This window comes from Danio aesculapii, chromosome 3 (genome assembly GCF_903798145.1).
Source record: "Danio aesculapii chromosome 3, fDanAes4.1, whole genome shotgun sequence".
NCBI classification, from domain to species: domain Eukaryota; kingdom Metazoa; phylum Chordata; class Actinopteri; order Cypriniformes; family Danionidae; genus Danio; species Danio aesculapii.
This window is the reverse complement of record NC_079437.1, coordinates 27,103,865-27,129,493: the sequence shown is the minus strand read 5'-3', so window position 1 is coordinate 27,129,493 and position 25,629 is coordinate 27,103,865. Positions and strand designations below refer to the sequence as shown.

Genomic DNA, 25,629 nt, shown 5'->3' with positions numbered 1-25,629 from the left:
TTATACAATGATTATTCAATGGGATTTTTTAGTTTCACTCTGATATTTCATAATTTTGGACATGGATTATTATTATTATGTTTTTTTTTTACTTAATTTAACATTGAATTTTTTCTTGTCACAAACAACCTCAAATCTGTAATCTGTCCTTAAAGGTCATATGGTTTACAGTAAACCTAACCAAGGCCATCCAAGATGTAGGTGATATTTTTACTTCAGAATATTATAAAATGTTTATTTATTATTATTCTTTTCTTAAGTTGTGATGGTGATGAAAAATTAATGGCACTTTGACAGTCAAAATGATGACTTTTACAATATACTGTATGTGAGTTGATGCTGCATCACCTTTTTAGATAGCCTATAAAAATGTTTGAATAAATTAACAGCCAATTTCATTTTGGGTTGAACTAATCCTTAAGTAGAGAACATTGAAATATAATTGTGCTGACATTTCCATTTTCCTTTAAAAGATAAAAAATATACATGTAAACATCAACTTTGTTTTCAGTGTTTGTACTGTATGTCATTTTTCAATGCCCTCACATGGTGCCGTCCCCAGCACAGTCCTGATTGAGGTTATGTAGCATAGCTGTTATTCGTCTTGCTCCTGATTGGTCTGCTGGCTCACTCTGGCTGAGGTCAGCAGGAAAGCCACAGCAGTACACAGTTCTCCAACAAAAGACACAGAGGCTAGAATCAGAGACCAGCCGAAGTAAATCTCGATGTCCTGCAGGGTCTTGTGTCCAGAAATGTCCACGGCCTCTTTGAAGGCGGCAGCAGAATAAGCCATGTAGACACAGATTCCAGCCAAGGAGAGCACAGCTGTGAGGAACAGAACATATAAATTGTAGACTGAGACACAAAATATATAACAATATATAAATATAAAAATGAATCTTAAAGAGCATTTTAAAATTATTTTTCTGTTCTGTTTTGTTTTTTGTTTTGTTTGTTTTTTGTTTGTTTTTTGTTTTGTTGAAGTTTATTTAGAAACTAATTTTGAGAGAAGCGCATGCTTATGATTGACCATAGCTGGTCCTGCATTAGCTAACGCATGATTCACCAATCAGATGATTTCTAACTCACTATAAATAGCTAGAGTTTCTTACCTCGGTTATCTTCACCTTGAAGAATCCCCCATTCCACCCCTACTCCTCCCTTAAAACCTTTCCCTTAAAAGGATGGCATGGTGGCCCAGTGGTTAGCACTGTTACCTCACAGCAAGAACATCATGGTTCAAATACTTAACAGGCCAGTCAATGTTTCTGTGTGAAGTTTACATGTTCTCCCTGTGCTCTTGTGGGTTTCCGCCGGGTTCTCCGTTTCCTCCCACAGTCCAAAGACATGTGACATAGGTGAATTGACCAAACCAAATTGAAACCATAGATGAGCTCTTAACAAGCAGTATATATCTCCATAGCAATCCCTATAATCTGTCATTAGCCATAAATAAGCAGGGGAGTTCTCGAGATCTACCTGAGCTCAAACTCCCCTCACGCCCTGCATATGTGAGGGAGCCCCGAGCTTGAGGATCTCATGAGCTCAGGGCTCTCTCCCGGGACAGCATTGCCAAACTTGCTTTATAATTAATCAGCTAAGTGTGAACTCTTGAATTTTGTTTGGTTTTGTTCAATAAAGGTTATTCCACCAAAAACTTAAAACATTAATATTGGTGTTATCAAAATTAATATGAACATGTCTGAAAACATGGCATCTTGTTGTAATTTTATGTAAGAAAATTAAATGTTTCTTAACGAAAACCTTTTTGTTTAAAATTAGGAAGACATGTCATCAGTAGTTTAAAGAACAAAACAAAAAAGATAATATTAATATAATATAATATTAATGTTTTTTGTTTAGTTTTCTAGTACAAAAAAATCTAAACAATTGCTTTTAGATGGAAATTTTGATTACTGACATGTCAACAAACAAGCTGCTGAAAATTAGACCATGTTGCTCGATGCTCATTGTATGTTAAACTGCAGCATGAATTCACTTAGTCAGCAGTAGCCAATATAAACATATTAGAATATAGATGTATTACCAACAACTGAATCAACTGGCAATGTAGGACCAGATAAATACAAACAAAAAATACTAGTCAAAAACTTGTATTGTTAAATCTGTTTTTAAAAATTCACATATGTCCAGTTGTGTTATTTCATAACTTTTTTTATTTTACTTTAAAAACAAAGAGAACACATTCACACAGAGAACTATGCACTAAAATATTGTGATTGACAAGTGTTTTCTATGTATTTATGGCTGTGAAGTGCATTATGGGACCTTGATCTCCGCTCTGTCGGCTTTTGATGTTGAAAATTTACCTCTAGACTTTAACAAAGTGACTTTTATTGTCATTTTAGTAGTTTGAAATAATATAATGGATAAGAGCTAATATATGAAGAGTTTAGATGCAAAAACCTCTAAGTGCCATCTGAAATTATCCTCTAAATGAGTATTTTTACCAGGCTCCTGCATGCGTGTTCAGTAATATCATTTTTATGGCAAAGAAGAAGTCCCTTTCCTGGTCTTTAAAGTAAAATATCTCAACATAAACAAAAGAGGCTGAGATAAATGTTCATTTTTGATGGAAATTTCAGACAGCACTTGCATCTGAACTCTTCATATAGAGAAATAGCTCTATAAAATAGCAGAAAATGTACTGCCAGTTTAATACAAGGTTTTGTATCACAATTTACAACACCAATCCAGAAAATATAGCACTTTAAAATAATAAAGATACTAATAAAAGTCACTTTTTCAAATTCTTCAAGCTTAAAAGTTGTTGAAAGATACATCAAGGTCCTATAATGCAATTCAAAAGCATAAAGAAACAACATATTATTAAAAACTTGAATTTAATGTGTACATATACATTACCTACACTGCAATACAATACATTGGTTAATGCTAATAATATATATATATATATATATATTGCCTAATTTAAGCATTATTTTAATTGGTTTATTTTAAACAAACACTGCAGTTTTCTTGTCTATCAATTTAAATATTTAATTCCAGCATTTTTGTCTTTATTGTGATAGGACAGGAGACACTGACAGGAAGTGAAATTGGAAACAGACTGGAAAGGAAAGGAGGGTGTATAATCGGGAAAGGCCCATTAGTCAGGACTTGAACTGAGGACACCTGCACCAAAGTTGCAATATATTTGTCAGCACACTGACCACAAGGCTAACAGTGCCATCTTGTCTACTAATAATAACTCATTAAAGTCTTGCAGATTCTAATTGGATGCCATGTCAGTGTTTTTCTAATTCATCAATTGCAAAAACTGTTAGCTGTAATATGAATGCATTCTATTCATGCGTCAATCCATCAATGACAATAAAATGATAGTCTAATACTGTACAACTCTCCACAAAGGGGATCATTGTACTTTAATGCAGTTCATTCATGCTGGTACTCTTTTTATTTTAAAAAGCCCCTGATTTTGAGGACCCTCATCCTCATCAGAGCCCATCAGTTCCTGCTGGTATTTTAAAGAAAAAGGGCTGATGAACAATCTCCAAGAAGTTCATTCACTCAACTGTAATCTGCTGACATTTAGGGGCATCGCTGCATTACAATGATTGCATGTTTTCATATCAGTTTGATTAAGTTCAGGGTCCATAGTGGTTTTAGTTGTTGTCGCCATGGCTTTTCTGTCATAGATACTGAGTGAATTTTGAAAGGCTTTTATCCTGAGAGAGACTTTGAGAGAACCTGTATTATTTCATGAATGACGCAGGAAAGTATGGTATTTCCTTTTTAAACATGAATCAGTGTCTGTATAATATAGCAGCACCAGTGAAATGACTCCCAATAGAAATCTATTGTCGAAGATCTCATGACCAGTTTTTAAAGTTACATCATGAAAAGAATGCAAAAAAGTGACCTGAGTAAATGGATCCTAAAAACCACTATAACAAACACCAGCATTTCAAGCATGAACGCTGAGTAAAAACAGGTCTGCTATGAGCAATTTATTTCTCATTTTGGAGGAGACATTCACTTTTTATTCTTCAGCATAAATAACTCAATCGTGTGTCTTGAAGCTGTATGATTTAGTTTGCCTACTGCAGTAAATAGGGACTGCCATAAGGATGTGCCTGGCCAATTGAAAAACCATTATGGTGCTCAGCAATTTCTGCTATTTTCTTTTGGGTCTACTAACAATCTGACATACTGACTGAAAAACTGCTGCTTTTGTACGTGCATTACATTTATTTTTCAAAGAGCAATGCAAAGCTGAATTTTTAGCACCATTAGTTCAGTCATCAGTGTCACATAATCCTTATCAGCAATTTTTGTGTTTGCAATAACGTATTCAATTGATAAAAGGGCAAGTAAAGACATTTGTAATGTTAGAAAATATTTTTATTTTAAATAAATGCTGGGGAAAAAATCAGTAATACGGCTGTTAATTTTCCATGAACTGACAATTAAAGGTGCTGTATGTAAGTTTATGACTCTTCTAAAGCATAAAATACAATAATATGTTTGCAGATATTTAAGAAACATACCAAGTGAACATTGGTTTGGTTCTTTTAACCCCACAATGCCAGTTTAGCCAATTATATTTCAGCACTCGAGTTGCCTTCATGGGAAACAGTGTATTTCATTCATTAATTTATTCAGAAACTCTCTCATAGCACATGCCCATGACTGAAATGCGACTTCTGGTGAACAGTAACAGCCTCTGAAATGAGACGCAGATTCAGAGTTTCACATGAGGAGGTTAATCAGCAAATAATATAAATATTACAAACGTAAACATTAGGTGAGCAGGTTACATTGTAACACTGTGTCCTAACAACCCGCTACGTGACTAGATTTGCAATGAAAAGCAATTTTGCTATTTGCACCAGATGCAGCATGACAGAAATTTAAATACAGCTACTCAGAAGCACAGAATACTACACTGCAAACTTTCCATAGATATATACAGTACACTAGATATCGCATACGGACCCTGAGCATGGGTCAATTGCGCCGCCACATTTGTACAGTGCTCCCAGGACAAAAGTCATTCAACCACACTAGTCAAGACTAAAGCCACTAAAGTACAGGTGTAGTAATGAGCAAACAAAGAAAACAAAGCACTTAGGCATTACATTTCATAGGTAAGATTTCATTTTTTACCATATTGTATGAATTTTAGTGCTAAACAAGTAACGTTATTGATGAAAATACAGTCACTTACTGCATTGACCATAAGGCAAAGTAGCAGCAATTTGCACTCAATACTAGGCTTATGCTAGTTTTGTTGAATAAAATCAGCAAACAATGTGAATGAAATCTGACAACAAGACACTGATGACAGAAACTTGTATTATTGTCAGCTAAGTGATGTAACGGCTAGTTTTTTATAGTAACTTATAAGAGTGCCTGATAACATAACAGTGCCTGTGCCTCAATGTGCATACTGTCAACCTTAAATTATTGAATATTACTAATGTTATATACCATGTATAACGTTTAACGTTAGATCAGAAAGGTGGATATGTACATTGAGACGCAGGTATATCGATGGTTCACATGAGTCGTTCATAACGGTGATTCATTCACACACAAATCACTCCCTCCGCATTAGAAGTGAAAGCAGGAGAAGGGGTGTTTCAGGACATATATCAGATCAAATTTAACGAGGGAGGATAATACATTACCATGCACAAAAACACATGCCCTTTGTCTGCAATTCCCATGCGGTCAACTTATCCATCAATATAGAAAAGTGATGTAAAATGTAAATTTTCATAATTTCTAAAAAAATATTAGCATACTGACCACCGGGAAAACTCCCAATTATAGATACATGTTTATTTGTTTATATATCTATGGCTCCGGATGGCCAGTCCTCCACTGCACCTTGGTCCCATAATCATTTCAAAGGAGCGCTACCCTGAATTAAAATGGTGGCTCTATTGACGCATTCCTTCCAATAGACAACAACAGCGTAGGCAAGATGTAATGTAAATATCTATGCATACTTTTAAACGGTTAATTTTACCATCAAGGTCTGAGGTGAAATATCTGCTGCTGCTTTCAGTAGTATGGCAATAAATGTCACGTAAAATGGCATTCAAACTCATATTATTAGCATTTAACACTGAATAAAGCACATGATGATCGATCTTCACCTGTGAGAAATAAAAGCCGTTTCTAAAATATAAATTTCAGCTGTTGGTTAAGACAAAAACTACTTTTAGTATGGAAAATATTTCTTCTATCGTATGCCGTTCGTTGCTTTTAGTTAGAAAATGGTTTAAATCAGCCTTTAGGCTTGATAGTTAGGCAATCTGGCAATCTGCGCTTGTGTGCACGACAGAGGAGGAGCTGAGTGAAAATGTGTTTTCATCCAGGAGTGCAATACCTAGTTCAACCACTGCGTGTCTAACTTACATACTGCACCTTTAACAATAGAAAGCTATTAAGTAATACATTGAAAGTCATTGCAAATGAAAATCAGAAATTGGATTAATAATTCAGCACCAATAATAACTGAGCACCATATCAGCAAAGTGGAATAATGTCTGAGGTATCAGGACATTGAAAATTCATCTTTGCCATCACCTGAATACATTACATTTTACATATTTCATCTCCCAATATTACCCTATAGGTCATGTTCATAAATATATATGAATCATGAACATTCCTTTTTTTCCTCCTCAAGAATGCATTAGATTGATCAAAATCGAGAGCAAAGATATTTAAAATGTTATTTAAGATTTTACTTCATATAAATGATGCTGAGGCGTCACGGTGGCGCAGCGGGTAGCATGATCACCTCACAGCAAGAAGGTTGCTGGTTCAAGCCTCGCCTGGTCTGTTGGCATTTCTGTGAGGTGTTTGCATGTCCCCGTGTTCGCGTGGGTTTCCTCCGAGTGGTCTGGTTTCACCCCACGAGTCCAAAGACATGCACTATAGGCGAATTAGGTAAGCAAAAATCGTCCGTAGTATATGTGTGTGAATGAGTGTGTATGGTGATGTGTTTCCGAGTGATGGGTTGCAGCTGGAAGGACATCTGCTGCGTAAAACATATGCTGGATAAGTTGGTGGTTCATCTCGCTGTGGCGACTCCAGATAAATAAAGGGACTAAGCCAAAAAGAAAATGAACAAATGAATGATAAATGATGCTGATTTCAACACTGAGGTTAATAAAAAATATATCAGAATTATTATCATAAGACACTGAGGACTGGACTAATATTGCTGAAAATGTAGTATGTACACTACCTGACAAAAGTCTTGTTGCCAATCCCAGTTGTAAGAGCAACAAATAATAACTGGACACTAAGTTTCTTTGGATCATTTGGAAAAGTGGCAGAATGTAGATTTTTCAGATTAATCATCTGTTGAACTGCATTCCAATCACAATTGCAGAAGACCTATTGGAACCCGCCTGGACCCAAGATTCTCATAGAAATTAGTCAAGTTTGGTGAAAGAAAAATCATGGTTTGGTGTTACATTCAGTATTGGGACATGCAAGAGATCTGCAGAGTGGATGGCAACATCAACAGCCTGAGGTATCAAGACATTTGTGCTGCTCATTACATAACAAACCACAGGAGATGGCAAATTTTTCAACAGGATAGCACTCCTCATCCCTCAGCATCCACATCAAAGTTCCTGAAAGAAAAGAAGGTCAAGGTGCTCCAGGATTGGCCAGCCCAGTCACCAGACATGAACATTATTGAGCATGTCTGGGGTAAGATGGCCTTCTTGCTGTGATGAGACTATTATACTGTAATAAATGTAATTTATTATTACTAGAATAAATTACATTTCTAAAATATATTAAAATATAAAACACTTATTTTAATAAAAAATTTTGGTAAAATAAATGCAGTCGCTTTTAAAAACGTGAACAAATCTTTAATGTTACCAAACTTTGGACCGGTAGCATAAAAAATATTTTACAAAAAATAATACAAAATACAAATACTAGGGCAACCACTAACTCACTTTTCCTCAGCTTATTTCCTAGTTTTATCAGGAGTCATCACAGCAAAATGAATCACCAATTACTAAGTCAACAGTTTTGAGCTTATCTCATAAAATCCAGCATCATCTGTTGAAAGTAGTTTCATCCATCTGGTTTTTGTTTTGAGCTGTGTTCATTACTATGAAAACTGTCTACAGCTCCAGATGTTCAGTCAGGTGTGCCGTGAGCAGAATGAATGCTCCACATGCACAGCACACGAAGATCAGACAGAGGTGAAAGCGATGGTCCTGCTTACCGCCGAAAAGAAGCAGCACCCCGGTCAGCAGCAGCAGCAGATACGCTCGCGCCAGCAAACTGATGAAGCCCAGCATTCCTCCAACAAACAGCAGGATCACGCTGAGTGGCAGCAGGATGATGAACGTTCCCTGCATGTCTGGAGAGAGAAGAGGGCTCAAGGTGTCAGTGGGGGTGCTCCAAATCTCAGCTCATTCTTGCCCATTCTTTCTCTAGCCGGTCATGCTAATTGGACTAATTGAGAAATTGCTATTTCCTTGGTGGGCAAAGCAAACAATCACAGCCAGACCACTGGAGCTGTTAGGAAATTTAGTGCAGTTTTTGGGGATTGAGTCCAATTCATTTTCTTAATTAATCTGTCTAATGCAAAACTTTTTTTTAATTGAATTGTTGTTTCCTTCTGAATATAAATGAGCCTAATGAGGACCATTTTTAAAGAGCTTCTAATGTTGTTTGTTCCGCATTGTGAGAGGGCTTAGCTTAGCATAATTCATTGTTAGTATAGTTTAGCATAGTTACTTAGCATAGTTTATTGTATAATTTTTCTATTTAAAGGTGAATATGGCTGGGAACTATACTCTCATTCTGGCATAATAATCAAGAAACTTTGCGACCATACCATGAAACATCCATGATTTGTGGATTCCCTGCAAAATTTTACTCAAGTTAACCAACATGTTTATCATTTGCATTTGTTTTTAAGGTCTGTGAGCGTTTCAGGCCAGTTTAAAACATTCAGGCAAGAAATTGTAATGCTTTTAACTTTAAGAAAGATTAATTGTATTTATACGATGTAGACTAGTGATATTTGTTTATTAATATTTTGCCTGCTAGACAACCAGAAAACCATTTGTGGCATTTCATTTGCATCTTTGCTCCACTTTCAGGGGCAGACTGGGACAGCATTTTCAACCGAAAAAAGTTATAGAAGGTCAGGCCCAAGTGAATAGCAGGGTGTGGTGGGGGGGAAGGGTGGAAGCGCTTCTGTTTATGAAAAGTGTGGGGGGGGGGGGGGGGGGGTTTGAAGTCACGCCTCTGTTTGTGAAAAGGGGGGGCAAGGCAAGCCAGAATCACGGTGGCAGGCCAGATAGAGCGTCGGGCCTGCTCCCGGTGCTCCCTATGGCCAGTCTGCCCCTTCCCACTATTATTTCATGCAGATGCACTAAACTACAAAATCACCCCAATCATGAATTATTACCAAATAGAGCTGTTCATTTCATTTGGAAAGTATACTCAATATCGCTAGGTTACTTGCGTAACCCCGGTTCTCTGAGAACAGAGCGAGGTATCTCACTATGGGAAACGCCTCAGGCGTGACAGACTGTGGAAGCACCAATTACACCACGTCCGTCCGAGGACGGACAAATCACAGCTCGCGATTAGGAGCCCACCCTCTCCTTTATAATCCGCTGTGATTCCCCGCATCGGCATTCGAAGCACGCTCTTCCCGAGTGTAATGCGTGAAGGGAAGTCTGGTGAGATACCTCGCTCTGTTCTCAGAGAACCGGGGTTACGCAAGTAACCTAGCGTTCTCTTTCAAACATTCGCTCGGTATCTCACTATGGGAATGATATATACCACTCCCGTAACGCATGCTTTCCGAAGCCCCGGACAGAATCGGTAGAAAGACAACCTTTCAAGCTTATAAGGGACACACATTAAGAACCGCGTGAGCCAATGAAGGCGCGGTGACGTCTAGGCGGTAAAACCTGATAAATGTATGCGGGGAAGACCAACTTGCCGCTTTACAAATATCTCTTACCGAAATCCCTCTGAACAAAGCCCATGAGGTAGCGATACCTCTTGAAGAATGAGCTCTTAAACCCTCTGGGGAACGAAGACCCCTAGATGTATAGGCCAGTTCGATCGCCTCCACTATCCAGTGCGAGAGCCGTTGAGATGAAACAGCCTCACCCTTACGGCGAGTGGCCCATGACACAAATAACTGATCGCTTCTCCTAAACGATCGCGTCCTGTTCACGTAGAGGCGTAACGCCCGTACGGGACACAAAGTGTGTAACTTACTCTCCTCCGCTGACAAATGCGGAGGGGAGTGAAAGGCATGCAACTCAATAGCAGAACAGTTATAAGCAGAATCACTGACCTTGGGAACGAATGCCGGGTTTGGTAGCAGTTTAACCCTGTCATCATCCCGGCTAAATCCATGCACGCTTGATGCACCGACAAAGCATGCAGCTCGCTCACTCGCTTAGCTGAGACTAGAGCGAGTAGTAAGGCCGTCTTCAGTGATATGAGCTTAATAGGAATATCCTCCAGAGGTTCGAAAGGGGCTCGAGTTAAAGCGTCCAGAACGAGAGACAGATCCCATGACGGGACCAGCCGTTTCACCGCTGGTCTCACGCGCTTCACTCCTTTCATAAAACGGCATATAAGGGGGTGCCGTCCCACTGAAACCCCTTCGAACCCTACATGGCAAGCGGAAATAGCGGCCAGGTAAACTTTAATGGTAGAGAACGCTCTCCCATTATCCAGTAAGCTTTGCAAAAAGCAGAGAATATCTCTCACCGAGCACTGGAAGGGGATAAACCCTTCACTAGTGCACCAGTCCTCAAACACACGCCATTTCAGGTCGTACAGTGAGCGCGTTGAAGGAGCCCTAGCGCTCTGGATAGTGCTTATGACCTCCCGTGGAAGCCCGAGAGCATTTAGATTTAACCCTTCACGGGCCAGACCCAAAGGTTGATTTGTTCTGGGTGAGGGTGAAATATCTGTGCCCCCGCTTGTGACAGCAGGTCCCGTCGCAGCGGGAGCGGCCAGGGCTCTCCTTGCAGAAGTTCGGCGATCTCTGCCAACCACAGCCTGCCCGGCCAACGGGGGGCTATTAGAAGGAGAGACAACCCGCTTTCTCTTACTCTGTCCAGGGTGGGAGAAATTAGACTTAACGGTGGGAATGCATACAGCAGCACGTTTGGCCACGGGTGCGCCAGCGCATCCACACCCAACGGCGCATCCTCGTCCTCGAGAGAGAAATACAGCGGACATTTTGCGTTTGCCCGCGAGGCGAAGAGATCTACGGCAGCCTTGCCGTACATCTCCCAAATTTGATTCACCACCTGCGGGTGGAGAACCCATTCTCCGTACGTCGGGTTGCCCCTCGACAGAAGATCCGCCCCCACATTTCTGACTCCCGGGACGTGCGTCGCGCGCAGTGAGCTCAAGTGAGCGGCGCTCCAGACAATCAGCTTGCGCGCTAGATTGTGCAGCTGCAACGATCGCGTTCCCCCTTGGCGGTTGATGTACGCCACCACCGTTGTGTTGTCCGTCCTGACTAAAACATGAAACCCTTCAAGAATGGTAGAAAATGTTTAAAGCCAGAAAAACTGCCATCAGCTCCAGCATGTTTATGTGAAGCTCGCGCAGTCGGTGTGTCCAACGACCGTTCACCGATCTGCCCTGAAATACGGCTCCCCATCCCGTTAGGGATGCGTCCGTAGTGACGACTTTTCTCAGAGACACGCTCCCCAGCGGAGCCCCTGATCGGAATATGCAGGGGGTTTTCCAGTGGTGGAGAGCCATCACACACTCCGTGGATACCCGTACCCTGCGCGCGAGGTGCCTGCGCGGGCACAGGCGCTTCGCGGAAATCCAACGCTGAAAATCTCTCATCTTTAATAAACCCAGTGGGATCACAGACAGAGATGAAGCCATCATGCCCATCAGACGGAGACAGGTTCTGAACGAGACCAGGTTTCCTTTGCGAAAAATGGGTCAGGCATAGACCGAACGCCGTAATCCTTCTCTCCGAAAGCATGGCGCGGTAAGTTACCGAGTCTAGGCGCAGGCCCAGATACTCTATCTCCTGGGACGGAATCAGCTGGCTTTTGGCGTTGTTGATTCTGAATCCCAGCCTTGTGAGATGAGACGAAAGAGTCTCTGCATCCCGCTCCGCGCGCTCGCGTGTGCGGGCGCATATCAGGTAATCGTCCAGATAAGCGGATATGCGCAGACCCTTGTGTCTCAGCGGAGACAGCGCTGCTTCCATGCATCTGCTGAACACCCGCGGAGCTAGACTGAGCCCGAATGGAAGAGTAACAAATTCGAACACTTCGTTCTGAAAGGAAACCTGAGATATTTCCTGTGTGCTGGATAGATGCTTATATGAAAGTAAGCATCCTTGAGATCGATCGAGGCGAACCAATCGCCCCGGCGGATCGAACGAGTGAGAGCTCCTACTGTGAGCATCTTGAATTTGTACTTCCTTAAGTGCTTGTTTAAAGCACACAGGTCCAGTATTGGGCGCAGACTCCCATCTTCTTTGGGATTAGAAAGTAACGTGAGTAAAAACCCGTCTGAGTTTCCTCCACTGGAACTCGTCTTATAGCTCCCTTCCCCATGAGGGAGGATATCTCTGCCTCCAGCACCTGAGCCGAATCCTCGTTTGCCACAGATGCTATAACCCCGTTGAAAGGAGGGGGTTTTCCAGCAAACTGAAGCCTGTAACCCTGGTTACGGTTGCGAGACCCACGGGTGCGGAGAAACACTCTATCCAGGCCTCCGGGTGAAGAGACAGAGGCTGCTGCCGAACCGGCCCCACTGATGGAGTGCTGGCGCCCTCTTGTGGCCAGAGAGAAATTTGGCCAGAATCTGTTTGGCTCAGAGACTGGCCCGTCTCTCGGCTTTGAGCTTTCGCTTTTCTTTGTGTCTTTATTTTGTTTTTGGCTTTATGCGCCCTCGGCATTGAGCCTGGATGCGACAGGGCATTTTTATTTGCCATGAACACAGGGAATGAAGTGCTTTGTGACAACGCACTTGCGAACGTGTGCCTGAACTCGGCAGACCGCATGGTGGCCGAATGCTCTGCACATGAACTTGTGGGAACTGCCGTCGGCAATCCACGGAACATTGTGTGTTGAGGGAAGCTGAACTGGCCTGAACACAACTCTTGAACCATTTCTCCGCCCAAATTCCCACCTCCTCAGCATTTTTGCGGGTGGGGAAACAACCGTGGCGGACTGTGGAGAGACATCGCAGAAACCCTAGGTGCTGCCCCGTCTCTCCTCTCCAAACATAGCGTCCTAGGAGTCCCTCTTCTTTTTGGCGGAGGGGGTTAGCGGATCTGGACTTTGCAGGCCGCTGCCGCGAATGACTGCTTTCCCCCATGGCCTTAGCGTTTGGAGCAGCGGGGGGGCGAGCCGTCTGCTCTGTGCTGTGGGGTTTAGGCGGTCTGGACGCACTGACAAATTTTCTGCCCTGCGTCGGAGGAGTGGGCCGAGTAGCAGGAACAGGAGGACGTGGATGTCCTTTTACGAGGCAAGCAGAGGTCAAAAGTCTCCTCGTCCTTCTTTTTAAGGTCGCATCTCTGCCTCATCGACGCGAGCCGACTGACCGAATAACCACTCGAGTCTACGGGAGCGTCGAGATAATCAATTTTTCCCGTCCCCGATACTCGAGAGATTCAGCCACAAGCGATCGCGTCGCCCGCAACGGCGAGAGCCATGGTACGGCCGGAGCTTTGCACCGCCCCGCGTGAGGCGCGCAGATTGAGGTCTGTAATGTTGCAGATCTCTTCCCAGACTGCCGGGTTTGGATTGCCGGCGTCCAGCTGCGTGCCCAAGCTCCTCCAATAATTCGGCTTGATAGGCCGTCAGCAATGAAGTGACGTTCAAAGCCCTCACTGTTAGCGCCGAAGATTTATATACCTTCTGATACATGGAAGCAGTGAAGCGTTCCATTTTACCAGGGAGGGACGGTGTGGCCGATGAAAACAGCAAGCCCGCCTGTTTGGATGCAGGTGAAGAGCCACCGTCTGCTCGACCACTGGAGGGTTAGAGAGCCCTAGTCCCTCCATCTCGCTCACGTCGAGTGACGAGTAACCCTTGACGGGCACGCGGTTGGTAAAGGGTTTATCCCATGACCGCTTCATCTCCGTGATGCAATCTGGGGAGAGCGGGAAGTAGTTGTTTTGCTGGGGGGAGCGCGGGGAGCGAGCCTTTTCCCGTCATACACATCCCGTTTAACTCCTGGATGACCAGGAAGTCACAGGCCACGCCACGCCGAGCTTGGCGGCAGCACGTTGGCAAACCTCTGTGAGGTCGCAATCCCACCACGGTCGACGCCACCTCACCGCTTTGCGCGCTAGTCGGCCTGGATGTGTGGGAAGAAGGGCGGATGACATCCTCCTCCTCATCGTCCGGCTCATCTCGGAGGAGACGGGCTAGTGTCTCATCATCCTCCTCCTCATCCCCTTCCATCTCATCCCCGCCCGCCAGTAGCTGCTGGTCGAACAGCGGCTCATACACGGGGGATTCTACCTCCATGATGTCCCCCCACGAAGCAAGATCCCGCGGAGGAGAGGATTTGGCGTCATTAGCTGACGGACGGAGCGGCAGAGAGGACCGGATCATCCTTGGAAGATGCCGCCACTCGAAGCCTTCTCTCCAAAATCCTCATCGGCATTGCCTGGCAGTGCACGCAGCTTTCGGTGTTCGCCAACGAGGCCTGGGCATGCTTCGCACCCATACATGCGATGCACATCGGATGTGAATCCCCTGCCCGAGATCATAAATCCGCACGCTGACGGACAGGAGCGCGAAGAGGCCTCCTTCCCCTTCTCCCCGTGACTTTAGACATGGTGAGTCAAAGTCAGAGTTAGCTCGCCTTAACGCGTTAGCTATATCAGTTGCTGCTAGTAAAAGCAGTAAAAAATACTCCGTAACGAGCAAAGAACCCACGACAGATTCAGATGACTGAGCTGCGTTCGGCAACGTTAGCCTTGACGGTACGTTTGTGAACAGAGCAGCGCAGCCTAGGGTGCTTAAGGAAAGTCTTCACGAGGAAGAGTGCTAGAATGCCGATGCGGGGAATCACAGCGGATTATAAAGGAGAGGGTGGGCTCCTAATCGCGAGCTGTGATTTGTCCGTCCTCGGACGGACGTGGTGTAATTGGTGCTTCCACAGTCTGTCACGCCTGAGGCGTTTCCCATAGTGAGATACCGAGCGAATGTTTGAAAGAGAACGTTATATGTATCGCAAAAAAAATAAAACATCGCAGTGTCTGTTGTTTCCCATGCAGCCCTGGTGTTTTGTGTCTTTTGACATGGCAGCATGCAGTATCAAGCTAAAAGAACTTAGATTTTACATGCAGTGCCGCTCATCAGTGTCAATTCCAAACAGTGGTGGATTTAGACATGGACAAAACGGGTGATCGCCCAGGGTGGCATCTTGTTGGGGGTGGCACAGGAAGAAAAACGGCGCAAAAAAAACCCTACCCCAGTAAAAGCTTTGAGACACGCTTTACTTTATGCAGGTGTATTAATTTAAAGCGTTTATCCCAGAATAAAGATGTTAGGGCCCATTCACATTTGGCATCTTTTGCAAGGGAAAGTTTGTTACTCTTTATGTGCAACCGAAACAACGCTGGTGAAAGCAAACAGACGCATGTGCGCGGAAAAAAACTATTCTCCCGCGCCTCACATATGCTTCTCCTGCTCACGGTGAGAATCCCGGTTGTTGCAGAGCAGCAAGTTTTGGAAGTTGACAAACTAAAGTTTATATAATATGATGATGAGTTTATTTTAACTAAGCATGGCTATGAAGCAGAAAGGAGAGATAATGAGTAAGAGAGGTAAGACTTAATAACATTAATTCTCGGCCATGCGTTAGGTCTTAGACAACAGATAATTCCATAAAACGTTTTAGTCCATATTCTATAGAATTCCTTCATTCCTTTTCAGCTTAGTCCCTTTATTAATCTGGGTCGCCAAAGCGGAATGAACTTATACAGCACAAGTTTTAGATGCCCTTCCAGCTGCAACCCATCACTGGGAAACATCCACACACACTCATTCACTAAGGGCAATTTAGCCTACCCAATTCAGTCTTTGGACTTGTGGGGGAAACCGGAGCACCCGGAGGAAACCCACATGAACACGGGGAGAAAATGCAAACTCCACACAGAAACGCCAACTGACCCAGCCGGACTCGAACAAGCGACCTTCTTGCTGTGAGGCGAACGTGCTACCCACTGCACCATAAGGTCACCTTTTATAGAATTGTCATAATTAATATTCATGCAAAAGATTCCTTAAGTGATCTTAGCATATCACTCCAGTTGTGTCTTTACATTGTTTTCCAGTTAATAATAATAATAATAATTTTGTAATAAATATAAATGATTTGCTTTATTTATTAAAAATAAATAAATATATTTATTTGTGGTAGGGGGCAAGGTGAGCTATGTCTAGCAACGCCCTGGGTTTGGGTTGCTTTAATGGGCTATATGACGATATAATTAAATATAATATAATATAATTTAAAATAATAATATAAAATATAATATAATAATATGATTTGCAGCAAAAAAGGCAAGATAGGTCCAGTTAGTACAATTTCAGTTTGTATGCTTTCTGATTTGTTTGTTTGAGTCAATTACATGTGTCCCAACCACATAGATGAGGAGGTGAATATGGGAAGCTCGCCCTGGGTGCCATTCAAACTACAACCACCACCTGATTCCAAGCAGAATCCGAAGCAGAGATACAGAGTCCTAAGATTGCCTGCTGTTCATCCAAACAGCAAGTGTGATTCAACAAGTATGTAAATAAGAACATTAACCAGCGGTTTACGAATGTACCTTCGGAAACATCTGTTAGGTATAGTATGAGCGATGTGGAATGTGATTACGGATAACCCAGGCGTTTGTTTATAGAGTTAACATTTTCAAAGGTGAATAGCCCAAACAGAACAACTGCTTTGAATGTTATCAGTGGTTATCAGCTGATAGATATGGGCCAGTAGGGCCTTCTGCGCCTACTGGTAGGCTCAGAAGGCTGTTATCATCCATCCACATGGTACATTAGTATCAGCTATACTAATAGAGAAGACTACAGATCCAGATCTGTTTTTTACATTACTGTGACGATTGGGTTTAGGGTTGGGGTAGGGTAGATGTTACAATTAATGGGAAATTTAATAAATAATATAAATAATTCTCGTTAACTTCTGCCCGCAGCTGTATGTGATCTATAGCTGATTAACCATGTGGATAGATGATAACAGCCTTCTGAGCCTACCAGTGGCCCATATCTATCAGCTGACAACCACTGATAATGCCCATTCAATCGAGTGATTACATTCGAACCAGCTGAACAGAATCAGCTTTTAATAGGAAAATTATCAAAACTCTTTTTTTTTGTGGAGATGCTAATGGTCGTCAGATTCAATGATATATGCTAAACTAAGCTAAGCTAACAGAGACAGAGATCAGCTGAATGGATTAATAAATGATAAAACTCAGTTTAACCACATTGGTCAGACACAGCACATAAATTCATCTTATTCTGAAAACAAAAGTGTTTGTTAGCTGAATTTATAATTCACCTCATCCTCCAATTGCTCCAAACCTGTTTTAGTTCCTTTTAATCAGCTATTGACTGATAGTATTTTTCTATTCATGAGCGCATGGCTGAATTTATAAACACTGTCTGCACTCCAGTCCAGAGACATGATAGAAAAGTGCTGTTTGTTTGTTTGTTTTGTCCATATCTGACCCAACAACCCAGCAATTTTTAGAGTGTACATTTATTTAATTATCCTCTTTTACGTTCATCATAAGAATGAAACACATAGGTTGACTAAATGCTTAGTAAATTCACATTTGTGTGAACTATACCAGCAAATTTGTATTCTTAGACTTTTCTTTTAAAAGGAAGCAGGGTTTTAAATTGTGTTAACCTTGGTTAAATGCGGTGTGAAAAGCTCTATGTAAGAGGTTGCAATTTGTGCCATAGATTTTTGATGAGGTCATATACATCTACATTTTAGTACAATAAGATTTTTTTTACATCATATGCTTCCATTCAAGTCATTTAAATGCACCACTGGGGTCATAATGACAAAATCCTTATAGACTTTTGAGTAGGTAATGACAATTAGCTTATCATTATCCAAAGAAGCACAGGAGTGTGTGTGTGAAAGCTAAATTGATTTTATTTGTGTAGGCTGGAGCAGTCAAATCTCAGCTCTCGAGGCTTTGTGAGTACTGTACTGTTACATTTGATAGTTGAATGTTCCTATTTTTTATGTCAGGCTCATGCTGAGGCTCTGACGTTTCTCACCTTGCAAGTGCAGTTTCTTGTCAAATGAATATTAATTACTGAACATGGTCTGTAGACTTGCACAGTTAATGTAAAGTAAATCAATAGATTGGGAAATACATTTATTTTATTAAGCAAGGTAACACTGAACTGATCAAATACAACAGTAAATAAATGTATAATGTTACAGATTTGACTAAATGCTTTTTATTTGAATTTTCTGTTTTAGTAGTTTTCAGCACTACTAAAGTGCTAAGTAGTTTTCAGTAGTTTAGAAGTTTTCAGCACTGATCAAAAATTTGAATATATGTTTCTGAAGGATCATGTGACCCTGAAGACATTGAGTTTTATGTTTTAAAATGTAATATATTTCAAATTATTTTACTGTTATATATTTTCATTGAAATTAATCACAAAAAAATGCAATCTTGGTGAACATAAGAGACTTCTCACACACAAAATTTGTTTAATCATCTCATCACAATCGATTTGTGTTGAAACAAAAATTAAATGAATTGAGTTAACTTGTTAGTTTTTACAAATTTAAGTGGATTGAACATAAAACAATCAAGTTATATATTCAACTGTGTATATATATATATATATATATATATATATATATATATATATATATATATATATATATATATATATATATATATATATATATATATATATACATTTAAAGTCAGAATTATTAGCCCCCCTGAATTATTCGCCCTCCTGTTTATTTTTTTTCCCCAATTTCTATTTAACAAAGAAAATATTTTTTCAACACATTTCTAAACATAATCATTTTAATAACTCATTTCTAATAACTGATTTATTTTATCTTTGCCATGATGACAGTAAATAATATTTTACTAGAATTTTTAAGACACTTTTATACAGCTTAAAGTGACATTTAAGAGCTTAACTAAGTTAATTAGGTTAACTAGGCAGGTTAGGGTAATTAGGCAAGCTATTGTAAAACGATGGTTTGTTCTGTAGACTAACGAAAAAATATATAGCTTAAAGGGGCTAATAATTTTGACCTTAAAATATTTTTAAAAAATTAAAAACTGCTTTTATTCTAGCCAAAATAAAGCAAATAAGACTTTCTCCTGAAGGTAAATTATTATCTGAAATCCTGTGAAAATTTCCTTGCTGTGTTAAACATCATTTAGAAAATATTAAAAAAAGAAAAAAAAAATGTTTAAAGGGGGGCTAATAATAATGACTTCAACTGTATATATATATACAATACAAATGAGACAAGGAAGCAATTTACACAACTATAAGAGCAACAGTGAATAAGTGCTATAGGCAAGTTCAGGTGTGTAAAGTCTAAGAAGCAAAGCAAGTTAGTAATGTAATTTTTTTGAATAATATATATATATATATATATATATATATATATATATTATAATAATCTATATACTTATATATATATATATAATTATATATATATATATATCTATGTATATATATACACAACTGTTCTATTCTTATTGCTGATAAGCTGTGTGATATTTTGCAAAAAAACAGCCACTCGTCCAGCCTGCTACTCGTGTTTGATTATTGCTCATATATACAATACACGCACACACTATATTGCCAGGCATTCTGTGTAAGCATTTTAGAGAACATAAGAGGATTGTCATTGAGTAGAAGACTTTAAAAAAGTAACATAGCTAGGAAGCTTTGTACACCTAAGATTTAAGATAGTACAGCATGCTGCTGCTCATGGATTTTTTTTAATGGCTTCACTATAGACCACCAAAGACTAACGATGTGATGAGAAGGAAACACGATAGACCAAAACCTGTTTTGGCTGAAATAAGATATCCACAAATCATTTACAGACGACCTCAGTCATTTAGACTGTCATTTTTCCACTTTAGAGAAATACAATGAAAAAGTCCTTGTCTGCTTTCTATGATAATAGAAGCCCAATTCAAAAGTCATCATAAGTGGCTGAGATCCATACAAGACATGTTTGGAGATTTATGCAAATAAACAGTTGTCATTCACGATCAAATCAAAGGTTGCTCACACTGTCATGTTATAATCAGGCCCGGCATTATTTTCACCCTGAAACAGCCACATTGTGTCTATCCATGAAATGATTGAGCATCTCAGCCTATTATATTTGTTGCACTTCTATTTCCAACATTACTCTGCACAGTTTTTCCTTCAATAAACAAGGTGCTCAAAACATATAAGCTATTTCTTTTATGGTTTCTCTGAGGATCATCTTTTGAGCGAACAATCCAGCACAGATATAGTGGAAAGACATATTGAACTTCCCTTCAGGGGGGGAATTTACCTAAGCTCGAGCAGAGGCTACTATCTAATCAAAGCTACCGCCTGGCACCCAGACTTATTGAGTCTCTTGTTCAAAGCAGAACAGAACCTAAATCCAATTTCAGCTCGTTTAGGGGTCTGAAGCCTGAGATAATCATAGTTTTACAACCTTGTTACTGTCTCTGTGGAAAACGTTGGAGATGTTTCACGGTTTGAATGGAGCATGTGAACTTCAAAATCGCAATCAGCACAAATGCCTTGAACGGTTTAGTGTTGATTTTATAATGTGCCATGTACATGATGGATATGAAGGCTTTCTTATGGCTTGGAGGCATTTTGTATGTCAGTTCCTTCTGATTCCTGTAATATAAATAATTAACGCATTTTGCAAGCGGCTATAATTGAGATTTTACATTTATTGGCTCATTTCAAAACAAAAGAGATTATTATTAGAGTGATTGTTTAGCACTAAAAAGACGAGTGATTTGGAGTAATTGTGCATAGTATCCAGCCATACTGCGATTATGCAACAAAAAAACAAAGGGAAATCATTTTGTGGGGTCGACAGGCAGGTGGGCCTTGCGATATTATGCTGAAACCCATGCCATGATTCACAGCGGTGCTCTTGGTACAGCTGTGTTTCAACCGCAGATGTTTCTGCCTTCTGATTAAAGAGTGTTTCCATGACAATCCAAAGATAATAGGGCAATCTAAAGGTATTATGTTCCGTTTCTTACGTAATAAAATGTGCGTGATGGCATTCATGATAAAATAGCCACAAATCCCAATTTGGGCAAGCAGCCTATAAATTTAAAGGGACAGATCACTCAAATTGAGAATCCAAAGATGATATTTAAACAGGTATGGGCTAAACCTTATCCCGGAGGCTGATGTCCTCGCAGAGCTTTGCAACCAACACTAATCAAACACAATCTAATCAGTGGCTGCGTCTGAAATCAATAGGCACTACATTTGAATTTACTACACGACCATTAGAAAGTATGTTCCATATAGTATGAGTAGTATGAATGGAACTCGGAACCTACTACATTCGCTATTTGTCATTATTACGTGACCTATCTGCATTTATGAATTCTTTGGCATGGGATAGCGTAGCGTCTATTGGATGCCCACTTCAGATTCTCACCGAAGTAGTAGGTCATCCAGGTAATTCTCACATACTGTTTATCGAATACTATAAATTTAGACATACTACTCAGCTGCATACTGTTTTAAACGCATAGGCAGGTGTATTTGATTAAGGTTGGAGCTAAACTCAGGAGGACATCAGCCCTCCAGGACAGATTTTGATAATACTACACACAACACCACATCAATGACAATAACTACCTCATATATTATTATTATTATTATTATTATTATTATTATTATATTAGTATTATTATTATTATTATTATTATTTATTATTATACTGTAAAAATAGCTATGTCACATTAAAAACTAAAGTCTTATTGCACTGCTATTTTCTTTTATTGCACACTGCTATGTGCCCTTATTTGTATGGTATTGTTGTATAATTCATTTTTATTTTTTTGTATTTTCTCTCTTAATTTTATACTAAATTTGATTTGTATTTAATGTATATTTACATTCATCTAATAGTGTTTTTACTACTATGCATCCAGTAATCTGTATGTTTCTTACCTTTATGTCTGTATGTGGCAGAATTGACAACAAAATCTGGCTTTGATATTTTCAAACAATGTTGGAAACAATTACTGATTGCCATCTATGTGGGACTAGAATTACAATGGAAGTCAATAACAGCTGTTTTTCAACATTTTTAAAATATCTTCTTTTGGGTTCCAAACTGATGACAGAATTTTCCATTTTTTTGTTGGGTAAAATATTATCCCTTTAAAACATATTCATATATTTTTGTTCTGTTCATATATATGCTAATATATTACATTATATTTGTGCATATACATTAGATTAGTCAGTACTGAAGCCAAATCTGGAGCTTATCTAACAAAATAACTTATGATAACAGTCCAAAAACTAGTACACCCAAATTTATATGTTATTTTATTGAAATTTTGTAGGTTGATTTAATTGTATTATATTTCAATCTAAATATGGGTGACTAAAATACTATTTTAATAAATTTATCTATTTAATCTGTTTTGTTTAAATGCACCAAAATACATTGATAAAAATATTAATTTTCAAAATGGGGTTTACTTAATTAAAATTATTGATCATTTTGGCCACTGCATTAGTTCCCACATTGTCACAATATCTTAAACAGACGTGTAATTATAAGGCTGTAGACTGTAAAACAGGGATATGGCATCTGTTACTGGTAATAAGCTGTGTATGTCTGGCTTACTACTGATGTGTCAAGTTTCCCAACTCTGCCAGACTTAAAAGAAAGCCAGTGGTTTTTCTGGTTCATTACTGGGATGAATTTAATGGTCTTGCTTGAATGACAGTGTTTCATATTACAAATATGAAACACATTTAGAACCTATACATTTGTGAAATTGCATCATACTGTATATTAAATTCATTTAATTAGGGTTAGGTTATGTTTAGATAGTATTGTTTAATAAATTATGATGTACGGGTTGTTATGGTTTAGATGTAATCTGCATGCTACAATCATCATATTTTAAATTATTAATGCATTTTTCCAGACTCAATAATTGCAATAAAATATTTGGCAACTAGTAAAATTTGAAATATAGTGTCAACTTGCCCGCCACTGTCTGTCATAATATGTAACTATATACAGTTGAAGTCCCCCCTGTTTATTTTTTCCCCAATTTCTGTTTAACGGAGAGAAGATTTTTTCAACACTTTTCTAAACATAATAGTTTTAATAACTCATTTCTAATAACTGATTTATTTTATCTTTGTCATGATGACAGTAAATAATATTTACTAGCTATTTTTCAAGACACTTCTATACAACTTAAAGTGACATTTAAAGGTTTAACTAGGTTAAATGGGCAGGTTAGGGTAATTAGCGTAGTTATTTTATAACGAAGATTTGTTTTGTAGATATCGGGGGAAAAAACTGCTTAAAGGGGCTAATAATTTTGACCTTAAATTTTTTTTTTTTCTAAATAAAAACTGCTTTTACTCTAGCCAAAATAAAACAAATGAGATTTTTTCCATAAGAAAAAATATTATCAGACATACTGTGAAAACTTCCTTGCTCTGATAAACATCATTTGGGAAATATTTAAAAAAGAAAAAAAATTCAAATGGGGCTAATAATTCTGACTTCAACTGTATATAATATATAGTTATAATTCTAGGTAATAATTGAAATACAACTAATGGTCTTGCGTTAATGATGGTATTTCATATGTCCAAAAAGAAATTAGAACCTACAAATTGGCATTTTGTATTAACAATATTAGATCTATCAAAAAAAAAATATATATATATATATATATATATACATATATATTCATATATTTAAATATTAAAATTAGACTGATATTTAATAAGTTTAATATAATAGCACTTTCAAAATATGGTCCATTAGATGATGTTCGTTGATGTGTTTTCTAATCTGAATAAAAAATGAACAACACATTTTACAGTGTGTATTCATCTTTGTTAGTGTTGCTTAAGGAAAATAAAGCTGTTCATTGTTAGTTCAGGATAATAGTTCATCTGAAAACGAAGCTTCTTTTACATTTTGAGGATGATGAATATTTGCATTGTCATTCTGGAATACTGCCATATGTCTTCTTAATTTTTATTTGAACTACTTACTGCATCTATTAGGATTAAAGAATTGTTGCCAAACAAAAAACAAGCAAGAAACATATCAGTCACTGCAATAAAGATCCAAACACAGACTTTTTGGCCATGCAGTATATATTAGCAACCTGTAGCAATATAAATCAAACTAAACAGAGAGCATTCGTGCTGTTATCACGTCAAACATGACACATCTTGAAACATCTGGATCTGGTGAGTGAAGCTTATCTTTAACAAATGAAGAGTGCAAAAAACCTCTAAGCGTCATCTGAAATTTTCTTCTAAAATGAGCATTTTAGCGTCCTATGTTTATGGTCAGCTATTTCATTTTAAAGGCAATGCCAATAAAATGTAAATTACTGAACATGCACGCACACAAGAGCCTGAAAATGGAGAAATGTCTAATTTTAGAAGAAAACCTCACATGGTACTTGGTACTGTATTTGCATATGAACTGCATAAATCAAAGACACAACGACGCCACTTGGATGAAATGGCACACAGATCTTACTTAGTATCTGTCTTTGTGAATCTGACAAGTTTCTTCCTGCTCCAAAAGGATTCAAATGGCCAGCACTGGTTATGAACTGCAAGAGAGAAAAACTTCATCCATCCAAATAAAAAACCCATGCAGGAGAAATCAAGCAGATCATCAAACACAAAAAGTGACTTACAGTACTTTAAGTTACTTTTATTCAACCAAAAAGTTTTTTCTCAGCAAGTACTCTCAATATATATAGAGAGATTAATAATAGATTGATAGTTAAAGTCAAAATAATTAGCCCTCCTATTGAATTATTTTCACAGTGTTTCCGATAATATTTGTTCTTCTGGAGAAAGTCTTATTTGGGTTTTTCGGCTAAAATAAACATTTTTTATTATTTTTAAAAAACATCTTAAGGTCAATATTATTAGCCCCCTTAAGCAGTATATATTTTTTCTGATTGTCTACAGAACAAACCATTGTTATACAATGATTATTCAATGGGATTTTTAGTTTCACTCTGATATTTCATAATTTTGGACATGGATTATTATTATTATGTTTTTTTTTTACTTAATTTAACATTGAATTTTTTCTTGTCACAAACAACCTCAAATCTGTAATCTGTCCTTAAAGGTCATATGGTTTCAGTAACCTAACCAAGGCCATCCAAGATGTAGGTGATATTTTTACTTCAGAATATTATAAAATGTTTATTTATTATATTCTTTTCTTAAGTTGTGATGGTGATGAAAAATTAATGGCACTTTGACAGTCAAAATGATGACTTTTACAATATACTGTATGTGA

The 25,629-nt window shown here is 38.8% G+C and overlaps 1 protein-coding gene across 1 annotated transcript; it reads right to left on the bottom strand.

Moving 5' to 3' along the window:
• Positions 1-302: 302 nt before the first annotated feature.
• Positions 303-24,944, bottom strand: LOC130220301 (transmembrane protein 114-like). The gene is given in 4 exon segments (XM_056452671.1): positions 303-825; positions 8,255-8,392; positions 24,847-24,899; positions 24,901-24,944. Coding segments are annotated over 4 exon segments (465 nt in total). The 3' UTR covers positions 303-595.
• Positions 24,945-25,629: the final 685 nt, after the last annotated feature.